The sequence below is a fragment of the Glandiceps talaboti genome, chromosome 15 (assembly GCF_964340395.1).
Source record: "Glandiceps talaboti chromosome 15, keGlaTala1.1, whole genome shotgun sequence".
Taxonomy (NCBI): Eukaryota; Metazoa; Hemichordata; class Enteropneusta; family Spengelidae; genus Glandiceps; species Glandiceps talaboti.
In genome coordinates this window covers 11796040-11815379 of record NC_135563.1, presented here as the reverse complement: position 1 = coordinate 11815379, position 19340 = coordinate 11796040, and the positions used below count along the sequence as shown (strand labels likewise).

The 19340-nt window shown below is 33.7% G+C and overlaps 1 protein-coding gene across 2 annotated transcripts in view; it reads right to left on the bottom strand.

The window, feature by feature from the left end:
* Window positions 1-19340, bottom strand: part of LOC144446661 (neuronal acetylcholine receptor subunit alpha-10-like) — an 86247-nt gene that overhangs the window by 25155 nt on the left and 41752 nt on the right. For both annotated transcript variants that reach the window (XM_078136477.1, XM_078136476.1), the window contains exon 2: window positions 15426-15614. In XM_078136477.1, coding sequence (XP_077992603.1) covers window positions 15426-15516 — 91 coding nt within the window. In that variant the 5' untranslated portion in view covers window positions 15517-15614. The remainder of the gene's footprint in view (window positions 1-15425; window positions 15615-19340) is intronic.

Sequence of the window (19340 nt, the reverse complement as noted above, 5' to 3'; positions counted from 1 at the left end):
TCTTTTATACACAACAAAGTATACATATCAGCAAGTCTTACTATCTACTCAGGTGATATCTGTTTTTGAATCTGATATTACCCTCCTACTTTTCGATTGAATGTATCATAAATTGTACATTAGGTTTCTGCCACTCTGACTAATCACCAAGGAATATGGACGTTTAAGTATAACTATGGGGAACAATATCGCAAACAAAAAGCACTCTATTCAAATAAAATTCTATTCAATGGAGTAAGATATTTCAAATTGCAGTGATCCGTGTCATCTTGTTCAACAAAAGAACCAATTCGACTATATGTCACAAGAAGCTCTACAAGTCACCCAGTTGGTTATATATAGGCTAACAGAAACATTGATATGTGTAATGAACATTGCAAGCAGTCATTCTCAACAAAGAGGATGTCAGAATGAAGCACACAATTTCTTACAAATACCTTAGCAAGATGAGAAAAATCCTTACGTCAGTTATAATATGACCATTCATTATTCATTTTATAATACATTTACTAACAATTTTAAAGCTAAATAAATGTTCTCTATATACATACACTTTGTTAAGATAAAAGCACTTCCAGTAACTGAATGACATTTATAATTGTTTACCTGTATTTCCTTTTCTGAGTTATAACTACTTTAGCTTTCTTATCTTTGTTTCTAAGACACGAAAATGATTCGATAATGCGAGATCAAAGAAATTATGATCTATTGTGCGAGACATTTTATCGATTGCAAAACGATAAAAAGGTAGGTTGAATGTACGGGTGCTATCAGTTGCATAAAATATGACTCTGTTTATTTGATTTAACTATCGTGATTAATGCTTGTGTAGCAATTATTTTTACAGTTAACGTTACTGTCCAGCACTAATTGAATACAAATTACTCTTATCTTGTGAAATCATTTCAAAACTTTTTGAGTACGCTTTCTTACTTTATTATCTGTAAGAAAATTTCCACTCACAAGATCGATGGATTTGTCTTATTCCCCAGGCGTTTTGAGCGTTCGGAAAGTAGCTGTCGACTTTAATAAAGAAAGACGTCTTTTTTCTTTTTACTAGTTTGTTATAAATCAGATGTAATCGATTACCCTGTGACATTACGCCACTCGAGGGAAAATTTTATCTATAACATTATCAAACGTTAAATTTTTAAACTTCACTGAGTGTCTAACAACTTGTCCGCGATGTAAATGTTATCTTTGGAGAGTCCTAAGAGGTTAAGTGTGAAATTGTCATTCAAGCATTTTCTAATTGTGTGTTTGCGCAGACGCTGACAATTTAATACGTTGTTAATTTCATGGAATTTGTCATTTGCAGTGTTTTCCACAATTGTAACAACAGACAGCTAAATGATTCCTGACGATGACATGCTGGGGAGGTAATGAGACCAGATATCTTCGCACAGTTAGGTTTAAAGATTGAAAATTTCAATAAACGACCGTAATGATTTTTCTTAAAAATTGATTTATCAATTGCAAATACATGTGACAGATGGCTTTAATTAACTGTCTTCGACAAGGGTATTGTGTGTGTGTGTGAGAGAGAGAGAGAGAGAGAGAGAGAGAGAGAGAGAGAGAGGGGAGAGAGAGAGAGAGAGAGAGAGAGAGAGAGAGAGAGAGGGGGGGGAGAGAGATTAGAGAGAGATTCTTTATGTGCCTGTTGACATAAGACTCTAAACTTATATATTCGTTGGTCTACACAGTACACATCAATATAGGAATATAGTAAAGTACGATCACTTGATTTTGTGATGTGATAAAACATCCCACGCACATTTCTTTACAAGTGCTGTCAATAAAACAATAAAGATAAAGGTACAGAAATACTTTACTACGTACATGATGGTATTTCCTTCGCTAACCTGTCCCCTCTTAAGTGGTACGAAAGAAACTTTCAGTGTCTGCCATTTATTTACGTTGCAAGGAAAATGTAGTTTCAATGAGATATAAAATGTGGTCATACACCACGGACGTTGGTGACAGTACCATTGACAATTTGAAATATGGTGATGCTCAATTTATATACCGACAACGAGAAATGTCTTTTTGAAAGGTCAGTAATTATTATTTATTGGTAGTCAAAGGGGTATGTGTAATATTTTTCAATTTTAACTTTTAGGTACCAATCTAGAACTAAAATCAAGTGTACTTTCGGGTGAAGGTGGAGGGGTCGAAGTGAACGTCATCGAAGGTTCTACATTTTGTGTGTGTATGTATGTGCATTGACCTGATACACACGTGTTTGTTTATAAATATATATATATACCGCAGTGGCAGAGCGCAATAGTCTATATATATAGTATATATATATATATATATATATATATATATATATATATATATATATATATATATATATATATATATATATATATATATATATGAACATACACAAGATGTTTATAAACGTATCTGCTCACCATAGTCACATCAAGTCTAACACATTAGGCACTTCCTATCTTATTTCCAGAAACCAATTTAGTTGTTCTGATATTGGTTATTAAATCGTCTACATAGAATTTTCATTTGATACTCCATCCTAACAAAGTTCAACCATTTGATACAGCTTTGCCGTAAAAGTTCAAGGTTTGGGTCAATCAAAACACTTTCTACACATTTATATTAAGACACCTATACATGAACACATCCTCCTAAAGTGTTATTCTTTTAAGGTATACGTTTATCTGCTGTTAAACAGCTCAGAATATTTCCAAAGATGAAACTCTCCTATCGGTGTTTCAAAAGCTTTGATATTTCAAATCTTGATTACGTTGTAGTCTTAAACGTAACATCAACTATCTAAACATGTGCATACACGTACATACATGTTATTGGCATACACCACATTATAGATGACACTATAGAGTCCTTGACAACTTCAATCTGCAAAGAGTACATTATAATCGATCGATTCAAAGTTCGGTATTCAAAATGCAGAAATGAAGTAAGATAAGAAACGTGCTAGGCCTTCACCAAGGCAACTTCATCGCTCCGATAAAACTTTCATTTTGATTTTCATTCTGTCCAATATTTAGACATTATTCCCAATATTTTCCTCCGTTCAGTCAAAGAAAATGCAAGTGACCTACGGGCTGTTGTCACAACGCGTCGCTTAGGTCACGAGTAGTTTCCTGGTGCACGTAGGGAATAATAAATTCATGCCTTGAAAAATTTGGAAAAAATAATAACAATTTGGAAAGTTTTATTCAGTTCAAAGGCAATTACTTGACTTGTGCATGGTAATATGATAGAATACTGATTTTAATGATATTGATCTTCTGTAACTAGTACATGTTAATGGTTTTTAGCACCTGCAAAACGATATGCGGTCCCGCTACAATCTACAGACGATTTGGCCTTTACATCATTTAGTCAATTGTAAGTCAGGATGGATACATACATATACTACATCATTCAGTATTTTAAACTTGATTAAAAAATCATCCATACGGGTTTCATGCATGAATAAATTTCTAAGGTACTAGTGGACACACTAAAACACGATAATAACTACTGGCATAGGATGACTGTTCCCCTTTCATGTTGTTTTAATATATCAGTTCTCGCAGACAGACAGGCGCTTTTTTGGTCCCTGTGGTTCTACTGACTTATATAGTTAGGTTGATGAATCATAAACGTCATCAATCATTGGTTAAAATAAATTGACAACAACAAACAGCGACAAAGCAATCTTTATCATTATCCAAGTAATGCAATAGAATCTTTATCTTGCACCCAGTTTGTTTCCATAAGTTATAGATCCGGTGATTCAGTGCCTGATCTAGTGGCCGAGTCCTAGATGAAGAGTCGCTCGAATCTGGGAATACAACTATCAGTTATCCATCTTAACATATTTTAAGTTTAATTTGATTTCAATATTGCGTTACTCGTCTATTGGGACTTTTTAATGCGTCCGTGTAACATTTGATAACGCGAGCCAGTATTCCATGTTTCAGCTCAACAAAACTCTTTAAATGTACCATATGCAAGTGAAACTTTTTCTAAATGACTTTTGCTGGCCTACAGGTATTACTAGTCCAACTCATTTATTTCACCCTTCTCCAATTCCATACTCTGTCATAAAGGTTACGGGGAAATACTCTTAATATTGAGTATACATAATCGAACAAACAATGTACATATCTTCTTACTAATTGAAAATTCTGCGTTATCACCTTGTTCATTTTTAGCACTATTAGCAAGAAAGTGTATTTGCTCAGCATGTAACGTTTGTATGTGAAGCAAACATTCATTCTTGCCCTTTGAAGTGTACAGCATTGAATACTGTTTCAATATTCCTTTTTGCTGAGTTGTGGGTGGTTGTCGACAGCAAATATTGCCATGTTAATCGGAGTAAATACTGTAAAGTACATAGCAAAGCCCTGTACAAATACTTCTGTTATTGAATAAATATTTAAATTGTCCACATACATGTACAACTAAATGTACTTAGGTTTTTTTCTGAAATGAGAGCTGAATGAAAGTCCCGCGTTTGCGTCAGGTTGACTTAAAGTTGCGCTTCAAGAATTAAATATATATAAATACTATAATATTACAAGATAATTGTTTCGACGATGTGTATTTACTTCTATCTTAACTTTCTCAGTGAATTTGTGAGACGATCCAATTATATTATTCAATTTCTATGAATTATGATGTTATAGATCACATTAGCACAATTTTTATTGTAATGTATGTTGACATATGAACACATATCAACACTGTTGCAATTATTGCATATAACCTTAACAACATCCATTCATCATGAACATTTTGTTAAATATCGTTACGTAAAAATACAGTCGCGAGAACATTTATCTTAAAATACCATAACACGACAAAAATAAAGAATATACATGTTGTCCGTTGGTGGCTAGTGTCCGTGTTTCATCATTTTTTATGCTAGCACTCAAATTTATAAATTACGATACATGTTATATTTTCATAACAGCCACTTAAGCGGCATATCAATTATGCAATTAGAACAACACTCATCTCTTTTATTGTCATTAAATTGCTTTTAACGGCATTTCTGACATTTTACCTTTACCATTACAAAGAAAATAAATCAAAATTACCCTTCATTTCAGTTTATGACTTTTGGGTTTATTCGTGTTCATGCTATATATACCCAAAGTAATCTATTCACTGTCTTGGTAAAATCTCCTACAGGTAATTGAAACATTTTCAGATGTCACCTCAGACGTAATTACACTGTGGTCTTCCATAATTCACCAATTTATTTTATAATGATTCATACCGTAAGCTATGGCGAAAATAGAAAACAGCGTTCAGTTTTCAATTTATGGTCCATTTATATTCAAATGTGCTCATATTCTTTCCTAATTTTACAAATATACTTTTTATTGTCTGAATGCTCGACGGCAAATTGAAAATATAATGAGAGTAAATTATAGTGTCGTTCTACTTACAAAATACTCATTTAAGATCTACACCAAAATGTGAATTTTGCACTCATTATTTCGAGTTTAAATAAGGGTTCGCAAATGTTCTAACGAGAGTAACGTAAGTCATCGACATCGTTAATCTCGTTCTTATAATTTAAAGATATTGATGTGTCTCCTTGGCCTGGTGGAGAATCAAGTCATTATGTAATTTATTGTTACGTATATGACACGAGAAACTTATCTATAATCACTAGTACGTAACAAATGCGCGGAGAATTGCCTGTCAAAGTAGTGGATAATGTACCGATTCCCATTGATTGTCAAGTCACTGCAAAAAATAATTCACGAGACTACATTGGAATATAGTCAGCATAGTGTATTTACCCTGAGATTAACAAGTTTGCAAAGTTATGTTAAACCAAACAAATTTACTTCTCAGACCTTGTGTTGTAAAAGCACATTGACCACAAACTTAAGAATGTCATAACCATAATACCTGATGGAAGCTATTTTCAACTTTTCAATTACCCACTTTGTATAGTGTCTTATCTTAGACAATTCATCACATTGTAGAACTACACAGGAACACAGTGTATATAAAACGCGACCAACCTATATACAGCACTATTCATCGGGAGATCAAGTTTCGCCAATTTATCACAAGATAATTTAGTACTCTACATAGCTTTCAGCTATTTTCACTTGAAGTTTAGGTTTCCATTACCTTATCTGAACATAACGTAAAGTATTCTCACTGAATTACCTCGGGTCGTGAAACCTCGTGAGCATTTGTAATCGAAATTGTGCAAACTTTACATACACAGAGAGAAGAGTAAGAAACAGTAAGGTCTCATAGCAAACTTAACCCCCATCTTTAACAAATGGATTTTGGTCAAAAACTGGAAAAAGTCATCAAAATGGTAATTTCCCTCTCCTAAAGTCCCTAAGTCGCGTGTGGAAATCTCTGAACGATGTGGTTTTAGTATCGTGGGTAATTTTGTACGCATTCCAAAGCTGCATAAAACCACAGATCAGGCATAAGTGCAAAGAAAGAAGTAACCTTCATCCGCATTAAAAATAACCCTTGAAGAAAATACTAACTGTGCTAGGATACACGCTTCAACTGAATACGAAGAAATCGGTACTAAAGGTAGTTGAGATTATTCCACGATGACGTCATAAATTTAGTACTTGTCAACTCCTTCATTTGTTATATACAACATATTTTTGAAAGTCCTGTCAACTTAGAACAAAATATTCGTCACCATTTATACCTTATAATGATGGGCTAAAACAGGGCTCACCGTACTTATTTCCATGGTAACAATTCATGTTAAGAGGTCATCAAAACTTGTAAAATTTGTACTTTGATACCCAACTACATATTTTTTAAAATGGAATAAAATATGGTAATTTCGATATTTTATCAACTAGGTCGGATCAAGAATCAAAACTATTGTCATGGCAACATAAATTCACACCTAATTTTGAAGAAGCAGAGGGAAGAAGAATTTCTAGAAAATCTTTGCAAGAATCATGTGAAACTTTGCTGTTCGAAGGCTTTCTATACGCGGCATTAATTGATAGATTACAATGGCCAATTTCAAATTACAGCAAAGAAAATATTTTCAATTGAATAGAAAGGCTAAGCACAAATAAGACTAAAAGTCATTTTGTATGAATTTTTGCGAACATGGAGAGTCCACAATATGCACACATGAAAGGTTGTTATTGTTCACCTTTTCATAAGCTAATTTGGAAAAGTTTCATAAACTATCCAACAACTACTCAAATAAGTGAACACCTAGGTTTGTCATTATTATTGCAACATAGTGTGCCACAAATGTCTTTAACTTACAGACTATGGAAAGTTAAGATCATAAACAGTATGCGGTTGTAGCATAAGGTATCAGAAGCCTGATAGGACTGAACAACACGACGTCTCTTTGAGTCTAAACTTTCCATCATTTAGCCTAGCAAGGCTAAAAATCTTAATTTTATCAAGAGAAGATGAAATGTTCACGCGAACTCAGCGTACTTCTCCTTACTTAAACTTTGGTAATGGGTAAAGTTCAGAAGCAATAAAGAACACCCTTCCGACAAATTTCAATTTCTATACGGCATAACCATTAGGAATAATTCCTTAAAGTGAACATGGAAATCGCATTATTTGTATGTATTCTCTCGTTCAAATACTTTAGCATCTGTTATGTATTCCTTATTGAACGTACATGGTTAATTTTTCATTCACATCTACATTACTAGATTTGTTTTTTTTATTAGACGTATAGAGTTGGCATAAATTAATGATTTCAGTGGAAAAGAGAGTACGTGATGTTGTACTCTAAATGACATTACAAATTGTCTTGCGAAAGTACGACGATTATGATAATAACTATGTCTGGTTTTTATTGGCACCAATTACACAACCAATCCAAACGTATGGATGATGAAACATGTGTTTAATGATCCAAGAAATTTTCATTTTTATACACTACTTGTCTACCGAGTTCCGGCAATTTTTCCAATTCTCAATTAGTCTAAGAGTACATGACAATCACACATAAAACTTAGCATTACACACACACACACACACACACACACACACACACACACACAGATATATATCCCCTTCGTATATATATATATTCTGTAATATGGTTTAATTATTTTATTTATTTCTAATCTATCATAGTAACCAAACATTTTGAATTCTCATTATATTATACATGACAATTTTTTTCATATTTATATTTGAATTGATGTTTGAAGTGGTATCCATACATGTTATTGTACATGAACCTTGCATTTATTGAGGATTAAATCGTGTTATCCGAAAATTGACCGGAGTTTACCGGATTTGAAGACTTAAAAGGCAATCACTCACTTCAACAATAGTATCAATCTAATCTATCTCGTGAATCTAACTTGTGCACTGTCTGGTGAGCCATCTTTCGGATAGGCCATTTAAACTAGTTGATATCCTTGCCCAGTGACGTCAGCAAATTCTTCTAATAGGAAGATACTTTTGTGATTTTGAATTTCATTTATAGTATTTCAGTAAAAAGTACGTTAGTTAACATTACACTTACTGAGGTGGAAAAATGTTCTATTATATTCATTTGTTTCATATTTTACCCATTATAACTGTGATTACTTCCAGGAAATTAAAGCGTACATTTACATTATTGGAAACGTGTCTGTGATATTCAGTTCCATCAGATCTGACTCTGCGTTTATCATGTTTACCATTTGATTTCATATTATTCCTTTTAATGGCATCATTCTGACGACAATGAGATGATTTGAGGATAACCTAAGCTAATCGAAATTTTATCTTGTGAAAATCTTTTCTATAATGTTCAAATAAATCAGGTTTTCTTCACAGAAAATGGATCAAAGTATTTATGTTTAAATGCATTCAACTATTATGCGTTTCATTATCGAGAGTAAATATACCCTTTATAAAATGATATTTAAATTAAAATGAGGACATAAAAAATACCAATGTATCATCAACATGGATACGAAATTATAGAATGACCATATATATATATATATATATATATATATACATATATACATATATACATACATATATATATATATATATATATATATATATATATATATATATATATATATATATATATATATATATATATATATATATATATATATATATATATATATATATATATATATATATGCCAAACAAATTTGGCTATTTTTTCTGTATTTGAATACAATAATAGTAGACTTTTCTTAATCAACTTGATGGGCTTTCATAATTAAATCGGAAGAATGTATTCGAGTAAGATTAGATTAGAGCGCCGCAAGGGACAGGTTGCATGTACAGGTTGTCTTTTTCCATTTCATCTCCCAGGCATTCGTAGTGTAGAAGACACTTCTTGACTGAAGACATCTACTTACGTATCATGGCCCACGCGTTTATTTCTACGTTCGTCACTTTTAACACGGGAGTTCCTTCAATTCTCCGATGTTGTGATTATCTTATCAAGTCTGTGGATGGCATCGTTGTGATGTGTTTCATCCAAAACAGGAACAATGTAAAATCTGTCTGATCTCCTGGAGTTTTATGATATTGCATGTAATATTCGACCTCTCTATTGACGTGGAAAATAAACCTTGGAGTGTTGCCATTTCACCTCCCCCCCCCCCCGATGGTTTTGGATTGATTACGCAAAGTCCATTCGCAATTACCGTTCCAAGAAATAACAGTCACATATTATGACAGTTTGAAAACATCTCAAATGTTTCAAAAGCTTGAGTCATTTGAATACCAATTCATTTACATTAAAATAATTCGTTATTCATGACGTAATTTTAAATAGCAACCACGTACCTACCTTGGAATTCGTGTCTACTATAGTCACTGTTGATTGAACTATACACGAGATTTGGGAGTCACGCAAAATTAAAGGAAATGTTTAACCTATACAGAATTTGATCGGTTGTGAAAGTAAAACACACATTTTACTTTAAACAAATTCATGCTTGTCCATTCTCCAATGCGAACTCTAATGCGTTCATATTATCTCCTTTAAGCTAACAATACGTGTTACGTGAATGAGAACTTTACAATATATAATTTTGTCTGCTACACACAATATATTAATTATACTAACACGTATTCAACTCACGCAAATCACAAACAATGTCTAACATGATCTATTGATGAAATTCGGCCACTAGACACGCTATTTATGACAGCTTTTCTACACGTGTAAGATATAAATGTCGGGGTTGCCAATTATTGAAAAGCTTTTATCGATATTTCCGTGACTTTGTATGTCAATAAGGTCATCAGTTCCCAAAGAATGTTACTGAGTTGAAATCACTTTCCATGCACCAGCTTATCAGAGCGAATCTTATTGTATGCAAATTAGTGTATATGCAATCAAAAGTTCAGATTGTGTATGCTTACTATGCACACCAAGTTGTATGGACGAAAGCTATCGCCGGAAAAAAGCTGTTGTACCGCCCTATCGATAGCATCGGTCGTAATGCTTGTACTGTAATTAGTATTCAACCAATGTACAGCATAAATGCTGGTCGTTCTGTAAAACAAATTGTGTGCAGGCCTACAAACATTACGGTATTCAGTTGACTGCGAAATCATTATAGCAAAGAAATTGCCTCACTCTTGTTTTGTCCAGTGTTTCCAACAACAACAACAACAACAACAACGCCAAGGTGACACCTTATTTCTTAAAGTTGGGGCTGACGCTTACGCAATGTTCAAAGTGTCATTGTCAATCGCCATGCATGAGCAAGACCGATGAAGAATTACCTCAGAAATGCTTAGAGTACAACTTGGTAAACATTACTTAACTATAGTAACTCCTACGCACATCAAATAACTCTAAAATTTCATGATTACATTGATTGAGCGAAATACTTTGCCTTTTATGAGCCTTCCCCTAATAGTTCATTTCAGCCATAATAAATGTCGCCCATCATTTAGATATGCCGGGAAACTGGGAACATTCTCCTTATAAGTATTCGTCATGTTATTATGAATTCTCCATTCAGCAATTACAGCTTCAGATAATTAGTAAAAATCAGTAGTGAAATTAAAAGTACTATTAGCCACTGGGTGTATAAACAGGCATTGTACAGACAGTAATGTTTTACAACCTAATTGAGCGTTAAATATGTAATGAAAATAATTAAGCGAAATTTTCGTTAGTCATCAGGGTATAATGATTTCTTTGTAAGTTGTGTTTCTAGATAAAATCGGAATGGTTGAATAACTATTGTCCATTCTTAGACAAAACTTAACACGCTTTCGATTCAACGATGGAATCTGTGAAAACATTAAAATATCACGGACCGGTTCAGAAGCCATAGTAAATTTTGGAAGGTGATTTCAAATATCAAATAAGTTTTAAAATATTGCTTTATTCATTTAAAAAAAATTATTTATACCTGTCCAATAATAACAATCATCATCATGGTTGATTTCAGTATAGCAGAGGACCACAGCCCATCTACAGTGAATTCATATTCACATTCATATTCATATTCATATTCATATTCATATTCTTTACAACAGGACAGATCAAACATATATAATTTGAAAGGTGTTATGACAACTTCGTTATTGAACATTTAATAATTTGAAGGGACGTTTTCATACACTGAAAGGCATTGGAAAAGTAAACCACTTTAAAACTCTATAAACCCTTTACATTTTTATGACACATTGTCATCGAGTTGATTATATTTGCAGTAATGATATTCATAAGACATTTTTTAATGTTGACGCAATGTGATATCATCAAATCATTTCCAACAATATCATAAAAAGGTTTGAAGTTTTGGAATTCAAAGAATGACACATTGAATCGGAATATTAGTGGTATTAAATGTGATTTCTATACGAACTGCATTATGCGATTTTTCCTCAATCATATATTGAAATTATTCCATTATGTACTAGCAAAATCAAATTAGATCATGCGAACACACACCATTATCAATTTTTTTGTGGTGCTAGTTATACTACGGGAAAATGATATATTTCCTGTATTGACATTTTCAATGATCCGAGACGGTAATTTTACTCGTGATATTTTGAAACCATTCTCAGGATTACGGTATACTCAAATAGTAATCTTGGATCACTCTTGAAACAATTTGCAAGCTACTTTTATAGGAAATGTAAATCTTGAAGAGATGAAGGGTGTTCGCCAATGAAGTCGCTAAACATGCATTACAACAGTACGGCGCTGTTTTCTATATCTACAGTTCGCATTAAATGGATAACTCTTCCTTGTCAAGAAAAAGACAACTCGCCACTTTCCACTTCATGTTCAGCGTACGTGGAGATAGATATATCGGGGGCATACCTTGCCGTCTCTTTGTGGTCAACATTTAACCCGTTGCCACTAATGGAAAGCAAAGTTTGTGTTTCGCAAGCCCGAGGTTTGACACGTTTCATCAAAACAAATGTTGCTACAATATCCCGATTTGCGTTATTGTTTTATTAATATGAATCTTCCGAGGAATTGATAGCCGTGTACATTGACATATTTCATTTCACTTTCTCATAAACCCGTCATGTTAGTTTATTGCCTTTAGTTAGTAGACCGAGCTTTCAGTCTTCTTTCTAGGTTACATCTAATGTATTCAATATCAACTGCGCATGGGAGACAACAACTTCAGCCTAAATCATATTTTGATATATTTCTCTCTAGATAATAACGTCAAAGAGTAGCAGTTTTGATATATAGTAAGGTTTGACATCAGAATTAAATAATTAAATCTGAAATACTATTCTAAATCGTGAAAGTGCTTTCTCTATGATGCATTTTACGAGAAAATTGCACATCCTCAATCAACTTGCTTGGGGCTTTTAGATATAAATTTTAGTCATTCAAATGGAAATTTAAACATTATATGCTGTATGGCACTATTTGTGTATATATATATATATATATATATATATATATATATATATATATATATATATATATATATATATATATATATATATATATATATATATATATATATATATATATAATCATATACATATAACGTTCTTTTCGATTAGCTTTTTTCGAGCATGAATCATAATGTCGCTATGCAGAAACGTTTCTCTTTCTATAATTTTATTCATTAACTTTATTCATTTATGTATTCATTTATTTATTGTTTAATTCAAGCTCCAGGCCAATAAGAAATGAGAAGAAATACAACACATAGTACAGATAGCTGATATAAAATGTGTCAGTATTGCCTATTACCATTGCTATATATCATACCTGCTACTATATGAGAGCATGAACAGAAAATACGCGATAAGATTAATTAAACGTGACTTAATTGATATTATTCGCGTACGACTGCAAGGCTATCTTGACCGATTTACCTGCACAGTCGTTAGTTCCAACCCATTACGCGTCTAAGCTAAGACAAACCTATAGAAAAGATGGATTGTTGGAGAGCAAATGTGACTTTTTAATTACAAACTACATTACATATCATTTGGCTGGACTGTTTTATTCTCGAGGGAAGAACTCAAAAGCAAAAGTTGTCCACGTTTCAATGGTAAATTGATAGTATGGCGTGGTAAAAATTCAATAGACAGTCTCATTCACCCTGAATTCATTACGCTTAATCGCTTTCCTTGTTTGATTACATTACAGCTTGACTATTTAGCTAATTGGTCATCAAACCGATAAAACGGGTAATCAGCTCTTGTTGAAGGAGGTAACCGATGTATACATTCAACATAACCTTGAGGTATACACAATGTAATATCGTGCCAACGATGGGAAGCATGGGACATTTACGAAGTTTATAACGTCATGATATAGCTAGCCAGCACAAAGTAACGTCCTATACTGGCGTATGTACATGACAAAATAACTAAACAGAACAGTTTCTCAATTTTTTAATGGTATGTTGTTCACACGCAATCGTCAGGGATCGCACGTCGTTTTATTTACCTTTTGCCGGCTGATTTGTTTCCAAACAGATAGAAATAACATCCAATTGGATCATGTCAATACACTACTTTTCTTACGATATCAGAATAGGTCGTTGGGTTTACAATCTTATGATTATCTTGTGGCTGAACAGCAATCAATTCGTAAGATAAACATGTGGTGAGACAGTAGAACGTAAATCAGTACATGCACCGAGTCGCCATATTGATTATTCTTCGGGACTTCTTCTTGTTTTACGTCTGTATTGATATTTTACCTGGGTTGGAGTCAATTTTTTGCTTACTACTTATCAGATTAAAATAAGTTCACCTCAAATTTTAACCCATACTGAACGAAGTATGCATTATAGATGTAATGCCTTAAACCTGTGCTGACGGCACTGTAGGATATCTTGTTCGAAGTATATTCTATCCTCGATAACACACGCGTAATTTAGGGACGGCGCTGATTATTCTGAGCTATATTTGCATGAGAGCTTTTAAGTCGCCAAATTGAAGCAATATTCGCCGTCATACTACTTATCAATCTAAGGAAATAAACACTCAAAAGAATGTGGTATATGTGAACGGGATACGGGCAAATCTTCTTTCTATCAAGTTTTAAATTAGAGTGTACATATGATGTTGTGAGATATGGACGGCTATATCATAACATGTACTTAAAATACCCTTCAGTATAATATCTGGAGCATTGACTGTGAACCTCAGTGGAAAATAATCTAATGGAGTCCGCTTTTATAAATAATTTACAGTGTTTTGATTACGATGCGATTCAGGTGGGATGATGGTTGTGAAGATCTATCTCATAAACATGACGCAAAGTTTAGAACCGGTAATGGAGAATTGTGCTGATGTTAGTTCGAAATTCCAATTTGTTTTTGTGCAAGTATATAGACAAGTTGTCACACAGTGTGTCTACGCTACTATCAAACGTTTGAAGTTTACGCACTCATCAAAAGCAATTTGAGGTTATTATTTTCTTTTTATCACGATATCTTCGGATTTCTGGCGATGCATAAATGAATGCCTTTGTAAACCTATATACCATTCGCTTGTACACTTTTTTATTGAAGATTTCTATTTTCAGATAGTAAACAACCCGTAATGTTTTACTCGTCGAATATACAATGATTGACAATCGACTTGTCAGTCCGAACTGTGGCTGCATTTTACGGATGGTCAAAAATATACTTAATTTTCTTATCTGCTTAGACGGTCGTAAAGCTCTTCTAAATTGTATGCAAAACACTACGCAACAGTACAAAAACAAATGCTTGACAATGGAGTTCATTAGCTCTTCGCATTGTATTCTGTTAATAACTACATCCAAGTGAAGGTTGGATGCACCGATAGTTGCAGCGTAACTGCATGATCTTTTATTTCGGTTGATTTAACGTCTTTCAAAACAGCATATGTAACAAATGCACCTTATGGTTGTATGGTGTCAACATATTCCAAGGCAATAACAGCGATTGTGACTGAAAGTGTTATCCATTTACCATGGACAATACAAATATAACTAATTTAAATCGTCCTACCTGAAATCAAATAGTGTGCTATCATAGCAACCACAAAGGATATCTTGAGTAACGATATGGAAAGACGGGAACGTTGTACTTGTACAACCATTGTGCCGGCTGTCCACTTGATGTTCTACGTTGGAATGACACATTCATGCGTGCGTGCGCAGCTCACTTAGTCGTCTTGAAATGAAGCCGAGATGAGCTCTGTGGAAAGATATAGACGGTTGTATTTATCAGGTACTTAATTTACATATCTACTGCGACTGCGCTGTCCTTTGAACAATGCGTCCCAGTGTGATGAATAACTCAATAATCTAATGATATTGTCACTTCAAATTGTCGCACTTTTAAACAGCCATGTCAAGTTTAATACAAGCTTCAATATACTTTGGTATATGATGGTAAAAGAATTTCAATGACAACAGTAAAATACGACGACCCTCAAATTTCAACCTCTCCACAAATCTATAATAGAGAACTGAAACTATAAGCACGACATTTTCTCCAACAAATATAATTCATTCAAAATAAAGCAGAAAAGGTTAATGATTAATTTCTTCTGATGGATGAAACCACGTTTCGGTGAGTTAGAATTCTATTCCATCATTATCAAATACCAGAACACTTCATAAATTCATTACCCAAGTAGTACTTAAGTGAACGTAAGGTTTAAAGTAAGTAACGGAATGCGGAATCCTGTGATTTGTTATCACGCTTTTCCCGACTCCACAGCTTCTTTCCCTACCTCTATGTATTTAATCTTGAAAGCAGTTCCACTACAAACCGTCATCCTTGATGAATCAAATATCAATATCGCATCAACCGTTAATTAGAATGCATTGAAACCTTACGAGCGCTAGTAAACATTTCATCAAGGTCAAATTTGTCGTTACGGTGACAGCACATTCAGGAAGGGAATGAAATGAATTTCCTTCATATAAACACACAATCTGTACGATTGAGAAGGTAACTGGAATCAAATCATGCACAAGTACAGTGCTATTTGCTCATTAGAGCGATTCCTACCCTGTCATGTAGGGTACAATTTGTGACTAATAGCCACAACTGTTAAAACAGTGGGTGTCGAATGATGGAATTCATATTTCACTGATTGCTAAGGATCATATTATGGTTAACACTTCTCATCTTTGTATTGACACAGTGAGACGTGTATCATGCATCATGCGTAGCATATTAAAGAATCAATATACATCTTGCACAAATATCACAGTATCGCGAACTGACATTTTACCACAAATCACTGACATAAGATCACTTTGTTAAACAGTATGGATGCACTTATGTGTATATTCCTCGTCAATTCCTTGATTTTCAGATAAAGCCTCAAGAGAGTAAAAACGGTTGAAAACAATTGTAACAATGTACTTGCAATTGATGTCGTGTATTAAAATCCGATGACATTCTTTTCGAAGAATGGTATAGGGTGAAAACACCCTTTCATAAACTATTATGTGCATGCGTAAAATCATCGTTTCGGAATACATGAAAACAAGTTGAAGGAGCTGTTGAACCAATGCCGTACATTCAACATTGGCATCTTCTCAGAAAGACATTAACTACAACAACTTGGTTATTTGAAGGACAAACATTGGTAATTTAGCGACATCGATCGAACAACGTTTGCTTTATATTACAGCGGTCTTAAAATTGCATCTGAGTTGCGTCCCATCATCCACCTTTGAGAGCGGTTGATAAAATGCTCAATTAAGACATATACCCGTCATTACAGCTAGACGCGAATTTCCCGATAGTTTGCATGAATTTTGTTCCAGACTGCATTCCTACATTAATTTACAACCTTCGTACCGCAAATGTATGAGGTAGATTTCACAAGAACTATGATTGTTATTCCTTACAAGCACGGTACATTACACCCGTTGTACACGTGTCGTCAATGGATCAATAATGCAGAAGCGGTCATTTGAAATCAACACGTGGTATTTATAATATTTCTAATGACTTAAAAGCGGCACTCTTTATAATAGAAACAAATATGGAAACGTCTGAGATATTGACATGGAGTACAAAATTTCAATCCTTTTGAAATATTATTACCTTGTTTGGTATTCACATATATTAGCATATTTTGATATTTCATCTAGATATATAATCTGTTATACATTTTCCAGGTACAAAATATATCATACAAATCAGAGCAATATCTACCCTGCGACGGCTCTGATTATGTAATCGCATTCCATGGATTCACACAAGCACTCAATGTAGTGATCTCAGGACGACGATCCGTCGAGATAGTACAAAATAAACTCCAACCACTCAAATGAGTATGTCACTCAACCATAGTTGACATCAATAAATGATAACCGTCTCAAGAGGTTATTTTCAGACATACTTTACGATTGAGCAGAAAACATTCCGCTGTAACGTACGGGTCCTTTCAGTTTCGCAATATTTGCGTATTGTTCTTGAATAATTCACTGCACCGCCGTTGTTCAACTTATAACAGGTCCCAGCTGAATTTTATATATCCATTTTCTAAGGAAAAACACAGCCATGGTAACCCAGTCTTGCCTAAAGTGTTCAGTGATGTTGACTGGTGACGTCAGTAAGTTAAAAACATCTCCAAAGAATGGAAAAAGCTAGTGCAAGCTGCTACTAAGAATCTGCGTTGTATAGGTCGACTGTTGAATGGGTATATACGAGAAACTAAACCACTGTGTGTACAATCTTTCCGTTTTGAAAGAATTTGCGCATCCCCTTATTTCATAATTTGAATATGACAACATAATATTGGATATCGAATTGGTTTGTCAATACATCAATGTTTTTTTTGCAGATATCAGATATTACACGGAAAATATGACAACATTGTATGGGCAACCCCTTTCTTTTCAATACATGAATTCACTTTCCCATTGGTTTAATATCCGTTTTTCTTTAGACAGGATATCTGAAATATACTTTTATATCCAGGATTTGATCGAAAAATAAATATTTATTATTCGAGATGTGGATATTGCATGGTGAGTGTCGTTAAGTTACACACACACACACACACACACACACACACACACACACACACACACACACATATATATATATATATATATATATATATATATATATATATATATATATATATATATATATATATATATATATATATATATATATATATATATATATACATGAGACAGAGAGCGAGAGAGAGGGAGAGAGAGGGAGAGAGAGGGGGAGGGGGAGAGAGCGAAATATATATGGCTCGTAGCCTACTTTGTATTCATAATGAATATGTTCTTCAATCATTAGTTACAATCAAATAATGGTACATTTTCCTACTCAATCTGTTCAAATGTAGCTTTATATCTTTAAAGTCAAAGACCTTCCATTTATTAGTATGTGATTGCAAACAATTCATCATCATTCTGTAGTCTAAGTTGTTTTAATTTAGGAATGTCCCAAATCTGCACCCAAGATTTGATTAACTGTCCATCATCTCGAGTTAACTTTGATGCAATACCGTAGTGCCTTAATATATATGATCAAATAACATTTTAAACCATTTTTAGCATAATGAAATCAGTAATTACAACAGGGATGGAACTATTTATATCTAGCTTCAAGTACTCAGACGTGTATATATTGGAGCTGGCAATACGTGTATCGTGTAGAGAGTGTAGTGGAGTAATGTTTGATAAGACATGCGGTGTCACTGCACGGCAAGAGTCACCATCTAACTGATTAGATACAGTGCGCTTTAGATAAGAGGCATGAGTTTCAGGAGCCATTAATTCTATCATATTTGACTCATCTCGAGAAGATAGATCATGATATCGAAAAGTGAACATGTCACAGGCACTCACGAGAATTGGAACCCGGGGGAAGTCATGCGTAATGAAGATCAATGACTTGATGCTTTCTACTTAGACCGCAAAAAAGATAAAGGGT